This window comes from Tasmannia lanceolata, unplaced genomic scaffold (genome assembly GCF_043159265.1).
Source record: "Tasmannia lanceolata isolate RefF3 unplaced genomic scaffold, GAP_Taslan_0.1 ptg000006l, whole genome shotgun sequence".
Lineage (NCBI taxonomy): Eukaryota > Viridiplantae > Streptophyta > Magnoliopsida > Canellales > Winteraceae > Tasmannia > Tasmannia lanceolata.
Window position 1 is genome coordinate 9310067 of NW_027518683.1, and position 20480 is coordinate 9330546.

The following is a 20480-nucleotide window of genomic DNA, read 5'->3' on the forward strand; positions in this document are numbered from 1 at the left end:
TTACGAGTAGCCTCTCGAGAGTTCTTTAACATGCAAAGCAGTGACGGTGACACGTAAGAGAGTAAATAGTCTAGGCACACGTGTCCTTCCTCGAAATCAACTCTCGCTAAAATATTTTCCTTTTCCATAAATACCCCTACTTGGTTTAAGTCGATCTCTCTTCTACTGCATCACCAGCCAAGGTTATTTTGGTCATGGTAATCAATGTAAATACAGCATAATTCGAAGGTATTGGAATCATTTCTCCAGAAGTATCTAGTAAGACTCTGATTGCAGGTGTCTCTGGAACCCTCTTCCCTTTTCCCATAACTCTCTCGAATCCTCTTCTCTGTTTTTCCCTGGTTCAGTAACCTCTCTTTTGTTTTTTTATTCCCCACCTCTCGAACGTTCTCCAAACTTCCCTCAAAACCCTATATATTTCTCCCCCATGGAGCACCCAAATCACACAACAAGAATTCAAGCTCTCAGAAACTCACAAAGCTTTCATACCACTCACAAATCTCTCTATAAATCCCCTCTATTTCAAAACCTCTCACACACTTCCATATCTCTCCAAAAAATCCATCCTTTTCTACACAAAAATGGCAGCAAAGGGAGGAAAGGCAATCGGAATCGACCTAGGCACGACCTACAGCTGCGTAGGCGTGTGGCAAAACGATCGAGTTGAAATAATCGCCAACGATCAAGGCAACAGAACAACACCCTCCTATGTAGCCTTCACAGACACCGAACGATTAATCGGAGACGCGGCGAAAAACCAAGTGGCCATGAATCCAACCAACACAGTCTTTGACGCAAAACGATTAATCGGACGCCGATTTTCCGACCCTTCTGTTCAAAGCGACATGAAGCACTGGCCCTTTAAAGTAATCTCTGGGCCAGGAGATAAACCCATGATCGTCGTTCAATACAAAGGCGAGGAAAAGCAATTCGCAGCCGAGGAAATATCATCCATGGTTTTAACAAAGATGAAAGAAATCGCCGAGGCTTATTTGGGTTCTACTGTGAAGAACGCGGTTATAACTGTTCCTGCGTATTTCAATGATTCTCAAAGACAAGCTACGAAAGACGCGGGAGCGATTGCGGGTTTGAATGTGATGAGAATGATTAATGAGCCCACGGCTGCAGCTATTGCTTATGGGTTGGATAAGAAAGGGGAGAGGTCGGGTGAGAAAAATATTCTTATTTTTGATTTGGGTGGAGGAACTTTTGATGTTTCTCTTCTTACTATTGAAGAAGGGATTTTTGAAGTTAAAGCTACAGCTGGAGATACTCATTTGGGTGGTGAAGATTTTGATAATCGGCTGGTTAATCATTTTGTTTCGGAGTTTAAACGAAAGCATAAGAAGGATATTAGTGGCAATGCTCGGGCTCTGAGGAGGCTCCGAACTGCATGTGAAAGGGCGAAGCGGACTCTATCGTCTACTACTCAGACTACTTTAGAGATTGATTCTCTCTATGAAGGGATTGATTTCTATGCGACGATTACGCGAGCTCGGTTCGAAGAGCTGTGTATGGATTTGTTCAGGAAATGTATGGAGCCTGTGGAGAAAACTTTGAGAGATGCGAAGATTGATAAGGGGAATGTTCATGAGGTTGTTCTGGTTGGTGGGTCTACGAGAATTCCCAAAGTTCAACAGCTTTTGCAGGATTTCTTCAATGGGAAGGAGCTCTGTAAGAGTATTAATCCTGACGAGGCTGTGGCCTATGGGGCTGCGGTTCAGGCTGCGATTTTGAGCGGTGAAGGGAATGAGAAGGTTCAAGACCTTCTCCTTCTTGATGTAACTCCTTTAAGTCTAGGGCTCGAGACCGCAGGCGGAGTTATGACTGTTCTAATTCCTCGTAATACAACAATCCCAACCAAGAAAGAACAGATTTTTTCTACATATTCAGATAGTCAGCCTGGAGTTTTGATCCAAGTATATGAAGGGGAAAGGGCGCGAACGAAAGATAACAACTTGCTAGGAAAATTCGAGCTTTCAGGCATTCCTCCGGCGCCGCGTGGGGTTCCTCAGATCAATGTATGTTTTGATATTGATGCGAATGGGATTTTGAATGTGTCTGCAGAGGATAAAACTGCGGGTGTGAAGAATAAGATTACGATTACTAATGATAAGGGGAGGTTGAGTAAGGAAGAGATTGATAAGATGGTGAAGGATGCGGAGAGGTATAAGGCGGAGGATGAGGACGTGAAGAAGAAGGTGGATGCGAGGAATGCGTTGGAGAATTATGCTTATAATATGAGGAATACTGTGAAGGATGACAAGTTTGCGGGGAAATTGGGGGCGGAGAAGGGGAAGATTGAGAAGGCTGTTGATGGGGCGATTGAGTGGTTGGAGAGGAATCAGTTGGCGGAGGTGGAGGAGTTGGAGGATAAGTTGAAGGAATTGGAGGAGGTTTGTAATCCGATTATAGCGAAAATGTATCAGGGAGATGGTGCTGGAATGGGAGGAATGGGTGGAATGGGAGATATGAATGGTGGTGGGTTTGGTGGAAAGAGCTCTGGTTCGGGAGCTGGTGCTGGGCCCAAGATTGAAGAGGTTGATTAAAGGGGTTGAATGAAGATTTGGTGTTACTCTGTTTTGGTTGTGCTTCTGTAGGGTTTCAGAATTGAGTCTTTTTTTTTTCTTTTTTGGTGTTTTGTTAATGGGTATGTCTGGGGTTATTTCTCTCTTATTTGAATGCAAGTAGTGGTTGGTTTCCAATAGAGTGAAAATGGGAAATCTTATGGTGTAAGAGTCCTATATACATGCTTTTGTGAATAAAATGAAAGTTTGATGTTCAAAAGGGCCTCCAATTTGATGTTATTAAAATGAATTAGCATTCCTTTAATTTGTTTTTGTTTATTAATCTCTCTTGATGTTGAATGATTTGTGAACTTTTAGGTGAAGCTGCATAGGAAGAAAACTGTCTTGTTGAATCAGAAGTTCTTCTGTTACTCTGTTCAAAGCAATCTGTCTTCTCTAAATAAAAAACACCCTATGCAAATAGATTTCACTCAGAGAGTATCTGAGCTTGCTTTGTCTTCTTCTTCTCCTCCTTTTATCTTCGACTTATGATTATGTAATTTATTTATGATAGGTCGTGATTCTCAATTTTTCTACTAAATTTGGTGGTTGTCAAAACCCAGCTTGCCTAGGGCAAAAGGTTTGGGGGTCTATACTGTTGGGGCAAATTGTAATTATGAATAATGAAATATTGCAAACTCAAATAATCAAACTCAGAAAGATAAGAGAAAATAGACCAAGGTATTTTGAAAATCAAGGATAAACATATTTTGAAAATCAACTCCCATTTTGTGCATGTAATTAAGGTGTATTAAAGGGCGTTAGTGTCGTTTCATTTTTTTGCACTTTTCCAAAAAAAAAAATGGAATATACTCATAGGGGGTTGTTTATCTAGGGTACATATTTTCCCTGAAAATGAGTTTCCACCTTTTGGCTATTATGACAATGTTTTATGATAAAAATACCCCACATTTGAATGACCATCAGTTAAAAATCTTTAGAAAATATCCAAGGATTGAACATTTGTGTATATAGGGGAAATTTTCGGTTTTGAAATGTGAAAAATCATGGAAAATGAATTGGCCACATGCATGGGACCCATTCTTCAAGGAAAGGTTCTTTTGAAAATAAAAAAAAGAAGGCAAGCCACAACGAAATAGCCCCATGTTTCTTATGACCCCAATCAGCTAGTCATTTGCCACCGAAAAGAGGTAGGAAATAGGTGATTTTCCTGTTGCCATGTTGATTTTTCATTGTTCATTTGCATATTCCTTTAGGTAAAAAGGGGGGTAACGTGGAATCCGTGTCAGAGCACTTAGATTTCATATCGGCTGTGATTTCTTCTTGGAAAACAATTATGTTAGCCTAAGGGTTCAACCTTGTTCATTCTCTCTAGGCATGTTTTGATGACAACAAACACAGTGTGACATTTTATATTAGTTGCGCTACTAATGTTTCAATGTTGCGTAAGAATTCTCAGCAATGTTCAATATGCTGCATATTGAAGCATTGACCTGGAGCATGGATCAAGTCATGGAGTGAAGCCAAAGCTTGAAAATCCATATAACATTAAGCATTGGATCAAGTCAAGGAGTGGAGTCAAAGCTTGAAGATCCATGCAGCAGGAAGCATTGATCCGATGCTGAATGGGGAAAAGTGCAAAGACCATAGTTGGGAAAATACAAACAGTCGCTGAAAAGCAACAATGTCGAGCAGGCCCAGGCCATTCCTTTGCATAATAAGTAAACGTGGCCAAAAAAAAGAAAAGAATAGGTTTTTGAGTGTGGTCACCCGCCCCCACTCGCCCCCGTTTGTCCTTGTGTACATAAAAGATTTTTGCTTTATGCACCCTCTAACATCTTATTTTAGCTCGCACCAGTTTTTTCAGACCATTTTCTAAATTGTGTATAGTGAACCAAGCAATTTTTTTTTCGACGACAAGAGGGAACCACATAATAGAATAGACAGGAAACAATACAACAGAAGAATTATATATATTTATGCGGTGAAATCTACTCTTGTTTCAAAAAATCTTAAATTGTAAATGCTTAACTGGTTATATATGTTGGATGTACTCATACAATCCATGCCCACACCAAAAACAGTTAGAAAAAAAAGGGTGTGAAAAATCACCTAAAGGACGTTACTTCTGGACAGAATGGCAGCAAATCGAGCATGATGCATTGGATCAAGTGATGGGGTGGACCCAAAGCTTGAAAGTCCATGGAGCATGAAGCATTGATTCGAGGCAGAATAGGAAAAAGTCTAAACGCCACGATCGGGAAAAAGACAAATAGGCACCGAAAAGCAATAGCTCGGTGTTGAGCGAGTCTAGGTCATTCCTTTACATAATAGGTAAGGGCCCGTTTGGATGCCGAGAATATTTTGATTTGGATTTCTCACATTTGCAGCCCTTTTTGCATTGTAAGTTGGATTGGATCAAATTCTTGGATTTCTAATTCAGCAGCTGACAGTGAAAAAAATAAGATTGCTAAATTTGCTGTGGAAATAAGAAATTAGAAATCCACATATCTGGCAATTTCCTTCCCCCTCTTTGCTCCTCAACTTCTCCCCTCCACTAGGAAGTACCCCCTTTCCTCTCTGTCTCCCTCTGAGTGAGCTGCCAGATCTATTCATTTTGTATTCAAAACTAAATTCCAAATCCAAATACAAACTGTGAGGTATCTAAACAGACACTAAGTAAAAAAACAGGGAAATGATTTGAGCATTCCACTCCTTTTGTAAGTATAAGATGCGCGACACATCTTGTCGTGTAGTACTTAAAGGGGTGTCAAGAAAATAGTACATTTCTCAAAAAGTTTTTACAAGCCCTCTAAATATTAAACAATAAGATGTGCATCTTATAAAAAGATTGGAGTGCTGAAATCATTTACCAAAAAAAAATTAGGTTTTTGAGTGAGGTCAACTGCCCCCGTTTGTCCTTGTGTGTTGCCATCATCAAAACTTGAATAATAAAATGAAGGATGCCCGGACTAACCCTCTTTTTGTGAGTTGGGATCGAACCTACCACCTCATGGTTGATAGACAAAGCCTTAGCCAAGGGCTAACCCTTACTGTTAAATACGTCTAATTAATTGGTGCCACATCATCAACCAGGGAGACAAGCTTACCTCGTTTTCTACATTGTTTTTTTTTTTCCCGTAAATAACTAAAATTCTGTTAAAACAGGAAAGATTTTTGCTTTCTGCACACTCTATTGTCGTGTTTTAGCTAAGGTTTAAAATTTCGATTTCAGTACCGGTTTCTGACTTTCGAAATTCCGAAATTTGGTACTCTCGTTCGAAATTCCGGACCGAAATTTTGTGACGCTTTTTTTAAAAATAAAAAATGCATTTTCTCGAAATTTCGGACTGAAATTTGGTAAATGGCAAAATTTCTAATTTCGCCAAATACCGGTTTCGGTCCCCACCGAAATCCTCGGATTTCGGTTCAAATTTAAAACCATGGTTTTAGATCGCATCAATTTTTTCAACCTTTTTCTAAGGTGAAATCCACTCTTGTTTCAAGGTATTTTAAATCGTAAATGCTTAATTGGTTATATATGTAGGATGTACTCATACGATCCTTGCTCATATGCAAAACAGTGAGAGAAAAGAAAGCGCCGTGCTAGTGTAGTGAGTAGCGAACAAGGGATCATCCATGGAGTATGAAGCATTGGATCAATTCATGGAGTAAAAGGCAAAGCTTGAAGATCCATGGAGCAAGAAGCATTGATCCTTGCTTAGTAATAAACGTGGCAAAAAAAATTAAAAAAAAAATTGGGCTTTTGAGTGGGGCCAACTTCCCTCACTCTCTCCCCATTTGTCCCTGTGCACTGCCATTATCAAAAGTGGAATAATAAAATGAAGGGTGCCCTGGCTAACCCTTGAGGTTAAAGGCGCCTAATTTTGACAATAAAGTCAAAATCCCTGTGCTGTAAGCTCAGGCCCTGTTTAGATTTCAAGAAAAACATTTATGTTGAATTTTTTTACTCGGAAATGTTTTCTTTCCACAATCTAGAGGAAAATGATATTATTATTATTAATTTAGGAATGTTATCATAAATTAAAGATCCCTCTATACAAAATTGAAATAGGATTGGTTCAGATTATCTTTTTTATTGTTTAAAAATTTGTATTAAGTTTTAGAAATATTTTCCCTTTCCGAACTTTTCCAAAAAAATTCCTCCAACACACATAGGAGGGACAACATTTGGCGATTTTATATGTCTTGCTCTCGTGAAGTTCAGTCATTTTCAAAAAGTACTAGAGAGTCATTTTCAAAAAGCACTAGGACTCGTTAAGGATTCGAGCGGAGCTCGAGCTGAGCTTTTTTCAAGCTGAACTCGAGCGAGCTTTCGAGCCCGAGCCAAAATTGACACCCTTGACTAGGGCCCACTTCTTAGGATGATCCAAACCCTTTGATTACTAAACCAGGACGAGAAGGGGACCTTGGGGAGTGCTTCGAGGTGCCCCCCAATTAAATTCTCATGCATCATATATGCCATGTAAACTACACTTGTGCGTTGGAGATCGACTTGTCAGGGTCTATGGCATAAGTGCGTCGAACTAGGACACGAGTGGGTAAGTTTCGGTCGTGGGGTCCACCGCCAGTCGTACCCTTCGATTTCCAATGTTGAAATGACTAACGTACCCTTTTTTCCCGTTGAGATATTCTTCCGGCCAATTTCTTTGCAAAAGCGTTCATCTCTTTTATTTAAAACCTTCTAATTGTAAAGTTTTCTTAACAATTATTAAATATCTTCTACATGTAAATTTTCTATCATTAAAATAAAAATTTCTTTGTACCTATTAAATACTTTCCATTTTAAGCTACGGCTCTATTTTCACCAAATGTAAATGGGCAGTGATATTTTAGCCCCCTCTTATTGATATCCCCCCCGTCCTGTAATAGATATTGTTAGGATATACAAAGGGCTTGCCACCATTCACTCCAAAAGGCTTAAAAGTTAACGATTTCTATTGGCCGGGGGATATTCATAACAGGGGATATTTTGTATGAATTGCGCCCATGTAAATTTACTCATAAAATTACTAAGTTTTCACATGTAACTATGTAAGCACGCATGCCGTTTTCGTGTCGATATTTATGAGCAATAGATCTGGGAAAATGATAAATGCGCCCCTTTTCATCACTTGGGACATCTAGCTGCATTGTACGTGGCAATCAAGTCACTTCATTCCTTCAAATGTGAAGTACATCAGCTCTTTTGCAGCCATAGATATACTGTAGCCGGGTGTCTCAGGCAATGAAGAGGGGCGCATTTATCATTTCCTTAGATCTGCTTAGCCATAAATATGCTTTCTATATTTATACCCGGTTAACGTGTTGGGGTTATTTGTAGAAACTAGAGGATAATTTCGTCCGCAGAAAAAGTAACAGTATCCAGTCGTGTAGAGCTGAACGTGTTGGGTTATTTGTAGAAGCCAAAGGACAATTTCGTCAACAGAAAAAGTAACGGACCCAGTCGTGTAGAAGTGTAGAACTATAGATCACCGTCTTCTTTTAGTATTAAAAAAAATGTAAGCGATAAATTCGCACCCCCTGTAAGATAATTCACACTCCTTGGAAGGAGGGTATGGGCAGAGTCGGCAGACCTTGACGTTTTTTAACTTCAGTTTCACGTTAAAGTGGTGCGAATTATCCACAGGGGATGCGAATTTATCTGTGCCCAAAGAAAGGGTGAATAAAACAAAAATATACCGTCAGCATAGGCGTAATTCAGAAATAAAAAAGTGAGTTTCCTCTTCTCTCTATTCTCTCTTTCCTCTTTTGCATCTGCGAGAGAGGGAGCCCTTTGGGAAGAAAGGCTCTCTCTGTATTCATATTTAAACCCTCTTTCCCCTATTTTTTTTCACACCTCCACCCCCTCTTTTCTTTTTTCTCACCCCCCATCTTATTCGACCCTTTCTCTTTCTTTTTCTTTTCGGATAATCCGACGGTCGCGATCTTTCAGATAGCGTGATCAAGAGAGTTATGCAGGCAGATCAGACGGTCCTGAGCTTACGTCCTGGTGGTGGAGGCAATCGAGGCGGTCGATTCTTTGGCCCTCGTTTGGATTCTGCTTTCGGAAATTCGTCCATCTCTTCCTCCGATCTTCATATCCTCCGTCCCCATGGTGGCATCGCTCCAACATCTTTCAAGGTCAGAACTGAAAAAACCCTAACCATTGAAAAAACCTGAAAAAACCCTAACAATCCGTAGAAAAAACCCTAAGCATTCAAAGGAACTGAAAAAAACCCTAACCTTCCAAAAACAAAAAAAAAAACTGAAAAACCCTAACAATACGTACGGATCTAGCGTTTCCTTCTATCTTGGGGTAGGGTTTGAATATCTGATGGATTGGATTGTTTTATTTTTTAATTTCTTTTATTGATTATTTTTGTTCTGGAGACATGCTCTATGTGATAGATGATTCTGTTGATTTGTTTTTTTGATGTTGTTATTTAGCTTGTAAATTTGGTTATTTGGATTTTGTGAGGTGACTCTTCGATCTTGTTAGGGAATTCTCGGTGGATTTTGCATATTATACTTGATTTGTTTGTGTTATTAAACGTTGCAAAGTTGTTGATAAGATGTTAAGAAGGTTTGCTGTAAGTAATTCTCAATCCACTGGTAATCAGTGCTTTCTGTTTGGTTTGATTGTGCTATTGTTATGAAGTCTATGGATTTTCTGGAAATTTATTTAAATGATTTTGTCTTTCTTTGTTAAGTTTATATGTGTGTATTTGTGACTGTGTATTGGATTTACACTTGTTTCTGCTTGGGATTTTTTTGTTATGAAATACTGCAAAGTGCGAGTCGATGATAATTGAAGGAGGTAGAAATTTGCTTATCATTTGTTTTCTTTTTTCTCTGGAGGTGAATGCTTTAGCTGCCAAGTAGCATGCACTTTCTGGAGTCTTCTTTAACCAATGAAACTTTCTTTCTTTCTTTTTGACTTTTCTTTTTGGTTTCTATTCTAATGTCCTCCCTTTTTCCCCCGGACCTCCATATTTGCACTACTCAGTGGCTCTGAAATATTTGAATTTCCGCTGTTTCTTATATTCTGATCTTTAATTTCTCCAGTGTGTGAACCCTTATGTTAAACCTTTTTGGCTTCTTCTACTCGGATCGAATGAAACACTTTATGCTAGTTCCTGTCGTAGATTTGGTTTGTTTATGAGCAAATTTTGTTCCCCTTCCTTTTTTTTAGAAAAAAAAACTGAGGCTTTCACGTGTAATATTTCTAAGATATATTTCTTTGATTTTACACTTAATAACCTACTCATAGTGGGAAGCTGTAGGATGGAATCTTCAGGGTGCTTCGAAACAACTTACTATTGTTTTTATCAGCACCAGAATTGTATGCAGCATCAGTACAAAGTACATATGTATCTCATGTAAGCCAATCCAAGTATACCGTTGTATTTAACCACTGTGCTTGTGTCTGCTCAAATTATTATTTTTTCTTCTGGTATTAGAACACAAGAACCAAGCTGTCCACAATTCACACTGGGAAAAAGGCCTAATTTTTAATGGTGGAAATTTGATTAAATAGGGGAAAAAGCCCAATAACCGAAGTGGTCAAAGGAAATACATACAACAAACCTATAATATAATGGATACAAAGCAAGCATAATACAACCAGCTTAACATCCTCAAGGAGATAAGTAATCGAAGGTAAAAAACGCCTCTCTGTCAACACCCAAGAGAACAAGACCATTCGCCTCTGAGTTAGCCGATCGTAAGACGTGCCGAACTTCTGTATCTTGTCCTTATAATTGATCATGAATCTCCGAATCTCCTGCAAAGCATCTAAAAATCTCCATGGGAACAAGTTCCTATCTCTCACCCATCTAAGAATGATGAGGGAATCTCCCTTGATTTTTTTGAGTGATATCTCCCTCGATAATAATTTGGTCTATTTGAGATTGGTCCACCAGTCTGATCATATGAAGAAGAGCCTGAACCTCTTCCTCGTTAGAGCCCTTCTCTCTTATGGGTCCCGAATAAGCCCAGGGAACTTCACGAGCATCGTTCCTCATCCCGCCAATACTAGCCGGACAGGGCTTCCAATACTCTACCGGGTGAATTTCAGCTTAAGCCTCCCAAGAGGAGCGTCCCATCTAGGCCGAGGGTATTTACTATTTAGGCTGCTTTGCCTGATCTCCTCCCAAGACTTGTAGAAGGATGACACCGAAGTATCATGAAACACAGAAAGACTAGATGCCCGCTATACCAGAGGATTTTTCCCTTCAAATACCCAACCACTTGACTCGAAGCCCTCAAATAATTTCACTTAAGAATAATCACAAATTGTACCATTAGGGCCATCCATGATGGACCTACCTAATCTACATAAAAATTGATATAAGATAAGCCCCACTCAGAGTAACTACCCTGTAACCTAATGCATATATCAGAACCCTTAACAACAGTCTTCATAAATCGTTTGGTTGTACAACCTCTATTGTTTTTCTTTTAGCTCATTTTGTTGCTACGTAGGGCAATAAGAAAAGCTTCCTTCCCATTTTCACTTTTCAGTAAATGTGCAGTCTGTAATTCTATTTGGTTAACATTATTATTCATTAGTTTCTTTTTTCTTTTTTCTTTTTTCTTTTTTTACATTTGAGAAATTAACATTTTTGTTTTGTTTTTGTTATGACATTCATAATATATAGTCAAACTAAAAATAGGTAGATTGACTATTTTAATGGTTCTGCTGTTATAGGTTGGAGACTCACGGTTTGAGGGTCGTGAGCGTGTTCTGTATACACGAGACCAACTCTTGCAACTTAGGGAGGTATGCCACTTTTTGTTTTGCCATGACTTTTTTTCTTGCATGCTCTTTATATGTTCATTTGAGTTTTGGGGGCTGGCCATGGCCATGCTTGATAGCCAACGGGAGGACTTGCTTGTTTCCAAAGTTTTTTTTTTTCATAAGGTTTGCTCGAATATTTATTTTTTTTGAAATGGATTGCTCGAATATTTATTGTCACTGAGTTTTTCGACGATTATTCAGCTCCCGAACCTGCAAGCTTCTACGCTGAAAAGACAGGTCGTCGCTAATTCATGGAGTCAATAGGAAAAGTAGAAAGGCAAGATTTATGAAAGGCCAGGCCGGTTGTCTTGGCGTGGATTACCTTCCTTCTTCGCAACCCGCGTTACGGGCCTGGAGGAAGATTTTTTTCTTGATCTTCACCCGTTCCCACTGCTCGTCTTCTAGCTAGTCTTAGTGAACCAGGATCACTTCCCCGGGTGACACTTTGACGGGAATTAAGCCATCAACTCCGTTGCTTTTGAGGTTGATACACACTATCATTCTTTCTGACTCAGTATCTTCCTCTACGACTATTGGGACTTCAGTGGGAGATCCAAACGGGATTGACACCTCGTTGGAAGGGTCTGTAGATGTTAAAATAATTACCGCTCAGTTCTTTGACTTTATCGAGACCCATCTTACTTAATAGGCCCTTATGGGGTGACTAACCACGCCGGTGAGAGATGCAATATTTGGGATCATTTGTCATCCTCCTTGTTCCAGCCGCTTTGGCATGGGCAACTGTATTTTCCCTATCGAAATCAGGAGCTCAAAGATGTTGGTCGTTTCTTCCAAATCGAAAGAATATTTTTTGGCCAACTTGTCTTGCAAAGATGGACTCCTCTTGCTTGTGCCTTAATTATTTTCTTTCTTTGTTTCGGGTTGTTGGAGATTGTCCTTCATGTTTGTTTAAACAACATAGGCCTCCTTTTCCTTACTGGCACCTTTATAGCTTTTCTGACGCCCTATTAAGGGAGTTGTACCTTTTTCGCCTTGGTTGTCTTTCATAGCGGCTTCACATTGACTTCAATTTCAAGAAGTTTAGCCATTTAGTGCGAGCAACAACCATTCTCTCCCGGTCGTATGCTATGAAAACAGAATTGGACCATCATTTTGGTAGTGATACCCTCTGACCATCATTTCAGCGAGATAGCTGAATGCACAAAAGCAAGAAGTGTTGCAAGCAGCGGAAAAATGAGAAAATGATAATCAATAGACGGAGAGAGAATTCACTAGAACGGTGGGGTAATGAACCAATTTATTCCCCATGCATGTGCTGGGGAAACACATCCCCCATGCATTTCCCTTGTGATACTGCTCTGTGTTTTTCCCTTTACCCCTTGATTCTTCCCATATTTCCCATGTTGAGAAACCATGCTGTGTTCATTTCTGCAACATGTTTTTCAACTCTGAAATTGGTTTCTTTCTACAAAGGACATGGTACGTGAACATGTTTGAAGCGTTTAATTTTCTTCTTTTCATTTAAGGGATCACATTTGTTGTTTTATTATAAATGTACTTCTATAGATGATTCGCTTTAGTTATTAAGAGTTTATCTTTTCCATGTAACTTATTATTATTTTTGTTAATTGTTTTCAGCTGACTTGTTTGAGATCCTTAAGCAGTAATATAAGTTTATTTGGTCCAAGTGTATATCACAGTTAAACATTTACTCATTTTGACTTAATTTTTCTTATTACGTTGTCTCTATAGGTTGTTGATGTTCCTGAAGACATCTTGAAACTGAAACAAGAAATTGAGGCTGAATTTTTTGGCGATGAGCAAACTTGGGGACGCGGAGATGCTAGTGTGAGTTCCCTTTCATCCAATTGTGGCACGGTTTAAATCTTTTTACCCCATTTTTTTTTGGGATGGAAGAAGGAAATTCTCTCTAAGTTTTATTTGTGAGGACAATGGGACAACTTAACACCTTTTTGTTGCTTTCCATGTTTTTATCTGTATCCGCTACTTTTTTATACTTGCTAGTATTACTATCCATACTGAAAATCATATTAATTCTTGGAAGCATGTTTCACGGAGTCAATCAGTTTCACAATGCTGTTTGTATTTGTTTTTTCTCGAAAAGCTTTAGATTTAAACAATTATTGCTTTTATATTTTTTATGTATTGGCAAATTGTTTAACACTTTGCCTCTCTCTCCAGCTTCTAGGTCAATCTCAAAATCATTATTCCGAGCCAGATAATCGTGATTGGCGTGGCCGTTCAGGGCCATTGCCTACCTCTGGAGAGGAGAGGTCATTGGAAAATCGAGAGTACACAGGTCGATCAGAGTCGTTCGCATCAAATCCAAGACAACACGAAGCTAGTCAGTATAGTCGCCAAGACCAACTAAGCTCCCAATTTTCTTCTAAAGCTCAAATCTCATCTACACAAGGGGTAATAGTACTTAATCACATTATTATGGGCATTCCTTATTTCACAGATAATTTTACCCCGTTTGCCATAATTTTTCTTTTAGCTTTAAAACTCACTTCAATTTACATAGATGTTTGTATTTCTTGTTGAAAGATATTTCATGGTTGAGTTCTGTTACTTTTTCAATTACCGGTGAATTACTTTTTGTTGGACTAAATGATTTTTATTCAGTTATGTAGTTCTCTAAATATGTGATATCTGGGAGGACAAAATTTATATGTATCATCTCATTGAAATCTGCTAATGTGAGGGCAATTTGGTTTAATTGTCTGTGATGATACTATGTGCATTTTGTCACGTCAGTTATTTCCTATCTGGATCTAGCTTGTAAGTTTACCAATCATCAAAAGAAAGGGGTGTGCAAGAAAGGTTTAGAACCTTCCATGGCATTGTTGAAGTTTGGGAGTTGCACATTTTGGTTGAAGCCTTGGATATTTCGTACTCCGGTGAATAGCAACTAGCTAACAATACTACATGTGTTTTGTTACCTCAGTTATTTCCTATCTTGTTTGCATGCCTACCATAACCTCCTAGCAGCGTCGTCCTCTGTAGTTAGTAGAGTTTGGAGAATACCAGCTCCTGCTAGAGTGTGTACTTTTGTGTGACGGCGGTTTTGGACAAGATCTTGATTGTCTATCATCTTCGAAATCAAAAGATTCTGATTATGGACTATTGTGTCACGTGCTTAGAGGCAGGGGAGATCGTTGATCACTTGTTCATGCACTGCAGGATGGCTAGAGATGTGTGGTATGTTATTCTTTGTTGTTTCGGCATGTCGTGGGATTTCCCAGTCCGGCTTAATGTTTTTTTGAGAGTTGGTTGGGTGCTCTCTGGCTTAAAAAAGGATGTTTGCTCTAGATTATGCTTGCTACTTTCTAGATCATTTGGAAGGAAAGAAATAGCCACCTATTTGAGGGAGTATCTAAAGGTTCTCCTTCCATGTTTGTGAAGGTGATGTATTTGACTTGCAGCTGGGCTTTAGGTTTTTCGTACGTTCGGGATGTATCTAGTGTTATACTTTGAAACAATTTGGGGGGAGGTATGTTTGAGCTAGGATAAGATTGCCGTTCGGACCCCTAAGCGGACCCATTCTGACGTTGGAAAAGTGAAACTTAATTTTGACGGATCGAGCTTAGGTAACCCTGCCCAGGTGGAGTGGGAGGGATCCTCAGGGTTGATCACGGGGCTACCAAGTGGGCATTCTCTTGTCCAATTGGCACCAAGGACTCCAGTGAGGTGTAGGTGTGGGCCATTTTATGAGGGATCCAACTCATTGACAAGGAAGACTTGGATCACTTGATCGAGGAAGGGGACTCCTTAAACGTGATTAGATGGATGGACTATAGAAACCTTCATGCCTATGAGGAAATTCAGGAACATCTAGAGGGTCATGAGATTATCTTGCAACATGTTAGGAGGTCAGCCAATAGTGAGGCCGATTGGCTAGCGCGCACAGACGTTGAAAGAACCTCACTTGGAGCTATTTGATTTTCTCCCACCCTCGAGTTTGTTATCTCTTGTTTGTATTTGTTTTTGATAGAGGTTTAGTCTTGTATCTTTTGTACTTGGCCACCTTGGGCTTTGGGTTTTCTCCGTTCCTTATAAAATGGATTATTCATCATTAAGAAAAAAGTGCATACAAATGTTCTAAATCTAAATGTATACCATGTAACATAGGCAGCAAAGAATATTCTTCTCAGAAGTCAGATATTAGTTTTGTAAACAATGATTCTTTAGATGTTAGATCAGATTGTCTTTCTTGAATTATTTTTCTACCTTTTTATTTGTTGCTGCATGTGCAGAGTTGGTCCGGTTCTAGTTATTTTCTCCTTCATGTTTCTGTAATATTGCTACTGTTATTATTTCTTTCATGGTATGTAATGTAATGCAACTATTTTGGTGAATTTCTTTTTATTTTCTTAATATTTTTGCTGGGATGTTCCATTACTCATTGAGGTTTGCATCATTATGTTTTTTTTGAATGACAACAAAATTTATTAAGGAAAATGCATCGCTAATTTTTCGGTTGCCTTTGTAGTACTTAGTGTTTAAATCATTGCTCAATTTCAAGCTAACCATGTCATTTCAAATATATATATATATATATATATATATATATATATATATATATATATATATCAACCTAACCATGCCCTGAGTTTATGGAGAATGATATACTGGTACGTTATAGAACAAAATGATTAGGAATTTTAGTTTGCTTTGTGGTGGAATCTATTTAAAAAGCATAAATCATAGTTCTTGTTCGGTTATTTCCAATTCGGAGCTGGTTTTGTCCTTCTAATTTTATCTTGAGTTTTTAGGCCTAAGAAAATACTTATTTAGTATTTTTTATGATTGGGATCAAAATACGATGGATGTCTAGGATTTTCTAGAAAGCTTTAGGGTTGTTTAGACTTTAGAGGCGTTAATTAAGGATGAGTTTATGTAGGAGCATGCACAGATTTTCAGAGCTATTGAATTATTGGGAACATAAAATTCTCAGATTTGAAGGTTTATTTTATACTATTTTAATTTCTAGTCACTGCACTAGGATTTTCTAGAAAGCTTTAGGGTTGTTTAGACTTTATAGGCGTTAATTAAGGATGAGTTTATGTAGGAGCATCCACAGATTTTCAGAGCTATTGAATTATTGGGAACATAAAATTTTCAGATTTGAAGGTTTATTTTATACTATTTTTATTTCTAGTCACTGCACGAGCAGATTTGGTCCTGTTCTAGGTTTTTCTCCCATATATTTCTGTATTGTTGCTTATTGTTATTTCTTTAATTGTGCGAGTTGTAATGGTACTATTTTGGTGAATTTCTTTTTATTTTGTTAATAGTTTTTTTCTGGGAGTTTCAATTTCCATTGAGATTGTATCATTAAGTGGTTGGAATTAAAGCTATTATATGAAGTGAGTGTCTTTAGTACTTAGTAGTATTATATGACTTGAACCAGGTTTCTTATGATTAAGTCCTTGCTAAATTTCAAGTGACCATGTTAACTCTAATGATCTATGGGTTTGTAGCAGTAGCTGCACAAAATGATCATGAATATCCTACTGGTCTTTCTTGTAAACTTGTCTTGGAAGTAATTTGCTATTTTGTTTGTTCATTTTAGTCAAGTTTGCTTGCCTATTCTTGAACTCTTTTAATTCCACATTGTCTGCATGCTTCGTTGTTATTCTGGTTTTAGTTCTCATTGTTTATTCTTGAATCAGGGTGTACCTGCTGCTCTCATCAAGGCTGAAGTGCCATGGTCAGCCCGAAAGGGCAATCTCTCTGAGAAAGATCGTGTTTTGAAAACGGTGAAAGGGTAATAAATTTTGAACTTTTATCTTGGTCTCCTCAATCTTTGATCATTTGCCTGTGTCGTATTTTATGCAGTATTGTAATTGAAGGCTGTAAAGGCATGCAGACTTTATTAATTTCTAGCAGGACAGCTTAAATATTGGCTCATTTTACCCTTGGATAACTTATCCTGGCCCGAAATATCAGTTTGTGTTTTTTAATGCTGGCAAAATCGTCCCTTTTTTATTTGTGTTTTGCAGCATTCTGAACAAGCTCACCCCAGAGAAATTTGATATTCTCAAAGGCCAGTTGATTGATTCTGGAATCACAACATCGGATATCTTAAAGGTTTTGCATATCACATGCAGTTTCTATTCAGCAAGTTCCTAATATAGTTCTAATTGCTCAATTTGGTAAATGTACTTTTGCTAATGCAGGGTGTTATCACATTGATATTTGAGAAAGCAGTGTTGGAACCTACATTCTGTCCCATGTATGCCCTTCTATGTTCTGATCTCAATGAAAAACTCCCGCTATTTCCATCTGAAGAACCAGGTGGGAAAGACATTACGTTTAAGCGGATCCTTTTGAATAATTGTCAAGAGGCATTTGAAGGTGCTGAGAATTTAAGAGCCGAAATTAGACAAATGACTTCCCCAGAGCAAGAATTGGAACGCAGAGATAAGGAGAGAATGGTGAAGCTCCGCACCCTTGGAAATATTCGCCTCATTGGGGAGCTTTTAAAGCAGAAGATGGTGCCTGAGAAAATTGTCCATCATATTGTTCAGGTTTTTACAATATTTCACAGCACGTCTCTCCTTTCTGTCTTTAAAATGGTTTAGTGCTTTGAAAGTGCCTGCCTTGTTCCTTCCAAACAGGAGCTTTTGGGACATGATGGTAAGACCTGCCCAGATGAAGAAAACGTGGAAGCAATATGCCAATTTTTCAATACCATTGGTAAGCAGCTGGATGAAATCCCAAAGTCCCGGCATGCCAATGATTCCTATTTCAAACGACTGAAGGAGCTGACCACCAACCCTCAATTAGCACCGCGGATGAGGTTTATGGTTCGTAATGTTTTGGAGCTGCGTGCTAACAACTGGATCCCTAGGCGTGAAGAGGTAAACTTCCCTCTTTCAAAACAATCAGGGCATGTTTGGCTACCATGAATTTGTTTTCCTGGAATATTTGATTACATAAAGGTGAGGAAGGGCGGGAGAGGGATTTGTTTTCCTGGTATATGAGAGGGACTCAATGAGGGGAGGGTAAGAAAAGCCTGAAAAACCAGGAAAGAAAAAACTCTACTCAAAATATAGTCGACTTTTTCTTGGTTTTTAGCCACTTCTCATCCCCTACACAATCGTGCTCTCTCAAGTCTCTTTATCCCACGCGCCCTGCCCTCTCGCACCACTTGGAGGAAATAATATACCATGAAAAAAAATTCGTGATTTGTTTTCCTGGTATATGAGAGGGACTCAATGAGGAGAGGGTAATAAAAGCCTGAAAAACCAGGAAAGAAAAAAGTCTCTACCCAAAATGTGGTTGACTTTTTCTTGGTTTTTAGCCACTTCTCATCCCCTACACAATCGTGCCCTCTCAAGTCTCTTTATCCCACCCGCCCTGCCCTCTTTCACCACTTGGAGGAAATAATATATCATGAAAAAAAATTCCTGGTTGCCAGACATGGCCTCAGTGATCCAAAACCTGGACCAGCCACTTAATTATATGACTGGCCAATCTAGCAAAAAACAGAAACATTGATGCGTGTCTGGAGAGTTGAAAGTTCAAAAATGAATAAATTGGGTTTTCAAATTTTTTTTTTTTCATCTCCAACTTATGAGTTTGTTGTTTTCCCTTGGTTTACAGGTGAAAGCCAAGACTATAACAGAAATCCATTCAGAGGCAGAGAAAAATCTCGGATTACGGCCTGGAGCAACTGCGAATATGCGAAATGGTCGTGTTACTGGTGCAGGTGCCTTAGCGAGTATTGGCCCGGGAGGTTTCCCTGTCAACCGTCCTGGTGCTGGTGGTATGATGCCTGGAATGCCTGGAACTAGAAAGATGCCGGGCATGCCTGAGATCGATAATGAAAATTGGGAGTTCCCTCGTGGCAGGTCAATGCCTAAGAACGAAGGGCAGAATCTTCCTGTGCAGCCCTCAGCCCGTGTTAAAGCACCAGTAGTTGGCAAGCCAGGATCCATCAACACTAGACTGTTGCTACAAGGTAGTGCTGGCCTTATGGCTGGTAAGACAAGTGCCTTGTTGCAGGGCAGTGGTGGTCCTCCGATGCGTCCTTTGGGTGTAGAACCCTTAGCTCAAAATGCTGGGCCTGCGAAGCCTATTGCCCCAGTAGCATCCAAGCTTCCAGTTACTCAGAAACTGTTGGCTCCTGCTAGATCAAACCCTGAAGAATTGCGCAAAAAGAGCATTTCCCTCCTTGAAGAATATTTCATTGTTCGAATTCTTAATGAAGCCTTACAGTGTGTGGAGGAGCTGAACGCCCCGGAATACTACCCAGAGTTCGTCAAGGAAGCTATTGCTCTTGGTTTGGGGAAAAGCCCTCCTTGCGTGCAACCGGTTATGAAGCTTTTGGAGTTCTTGCTTGCTGAGAAGGTCCTGATGGCCCGTGACATAGGGACGGGGTGTCTGCTCTATGGGTCAATGTTGGATGACATTGGTATTGATATACCAAAAGCACCAAGCAATTTTGGCGAGGTCCTTGGACAGCTAGTTGTGGTTGGGGGCCTTGACTTCAAGGTGGTGAAGGAGGTTTTGAAGAAGGTAGAGGATCCCAGGTTTCAGAGGGAAATATTTGATGCCGCTCTTAGAAGTGTCAACTCAAGCTCCTCAGGAGAGGGGATAAGGGGTTCACAGGGAGCTGAGATCAAGGCATGTGAGGGCCTTCTATCTTGATTTTAGCCTCTTTGCCACTGCCATCTTTTGTTGTTCTTCAAGTTTTCTGTTACTAGGTGAAACTAGCGTTATCTTTTTTCACATTTTTCCTCCTTTTCCCGCTCAAGGCGAGCAATTTGTGTTAATTGGAGCTGCAAAAAACAGGTAATTTTATGACCTGTATATGTTTTGAGGTCATATGAGCATGTTTATTGATTCCATAAGGAAAAAAAATGCCATGGGTTTTTGCACTTGAGCCGTGGCTAATTTGCCCCAATGCTCAAGATCAACAAAGCTTAATATAATTAGTGTTTTATTATGTCACCAGATTTTCCTATCATAGTGATTTTTGTTTTCAATATCCAATCCATATTTTGAGAATTGAATGCGTTGCTCTCACTTTTAAATTGTATTTGTTGCCTTCTTTGCTTTGTATGATTTCTTTACGTGTTCTTTGCATGATTCTCTCTCGTTGAAGACCCAAGCTCTTCACGCAGCGAGAGAGAGAGAGAGAGAGAGAGAGAGAGAGA

The 20480-nt window shown here is 39.2% G+C and overlaps 2 protein-coding genes across 2 annotated transcripts; both read left to right on the top strand.

Moving 5' to 3' along the window:
* Nucleotides 1-306: 306 nt before the first annotated feature.
* On the top strand, nt 307-2787 carry LOC143879586 (heat shock 70 kDa protein 4-like). Its single transcript, XM_077382042.1, has one exon. It carries the CDS (start codon nt 582-584, stop codon nt 2547-2549), a length of 1968 nt encoding a protein of 655 aa, XP_077238157.1. The 5' UTR covers nt 307-581; the 3' UTR covers nt 2550-2787.
* A 5495-nt stretch (nt 2788-8282) lies between these two features.
* LOC143879587 (eukaryotic translation initiation factor-like) lies at nt 8283-20269 on the top strand. The gene is made up of 9 exons (XM_077382043.1): nt 8283-8672; nt 11242-11313; nt 13045-13140; nt 13495-13728; nt 16989-17083; nt 17319-17406; nt 17496-17846; nt 17937-18179; nt 18925-20269. Exons 1-9 carry the CDS (start codon nt 8505-8507, stop codon nt 19969-19971), a joined length of 2394 nt encoding a protein of 797 aa, XP_077238158.1. The 5' UTR covers nt 8283-8504; the 3' UTR covers nt 19972-20269.
* Nucleotides 20270-20480: the final 211 nt, after the last annotated feature.

What these genes read in the sequence shown, in the direction of transcription:
- LOC143879586 (XM_077382042.1), top strand. Translation starts at nt 582, where the DNA reads ATGGCAGCAAAGGGAGGAAAGGCAATCGGAATCGACCTAGGCACGACC.
- LOC143879587 (XM_077382043.1), top strand. Translation starts at nt 8,505, where the DNA reads ATGCAGGCAGATCAGACGGTCCTGAGCTTACGTCCTGGTGGTGGAGGC. An exon ending in CAACATCGGATATCTTAAAG is followed by an intron (nt 17,407 to 17,495) that starts GTTTTGCATATC and finishes TTGCTAATGCAG; the next exon opens with GGTGTTATCACATTGATATT. An exon ending in TTGTCCATCATATTGTTCAG is followed by an intron (nt 17,847 to 17,936) that starts GTTTTTACAATA and finishes CCTTCCAAACAG; the next exon opens with GAGCTTTTGGGACATGATGG.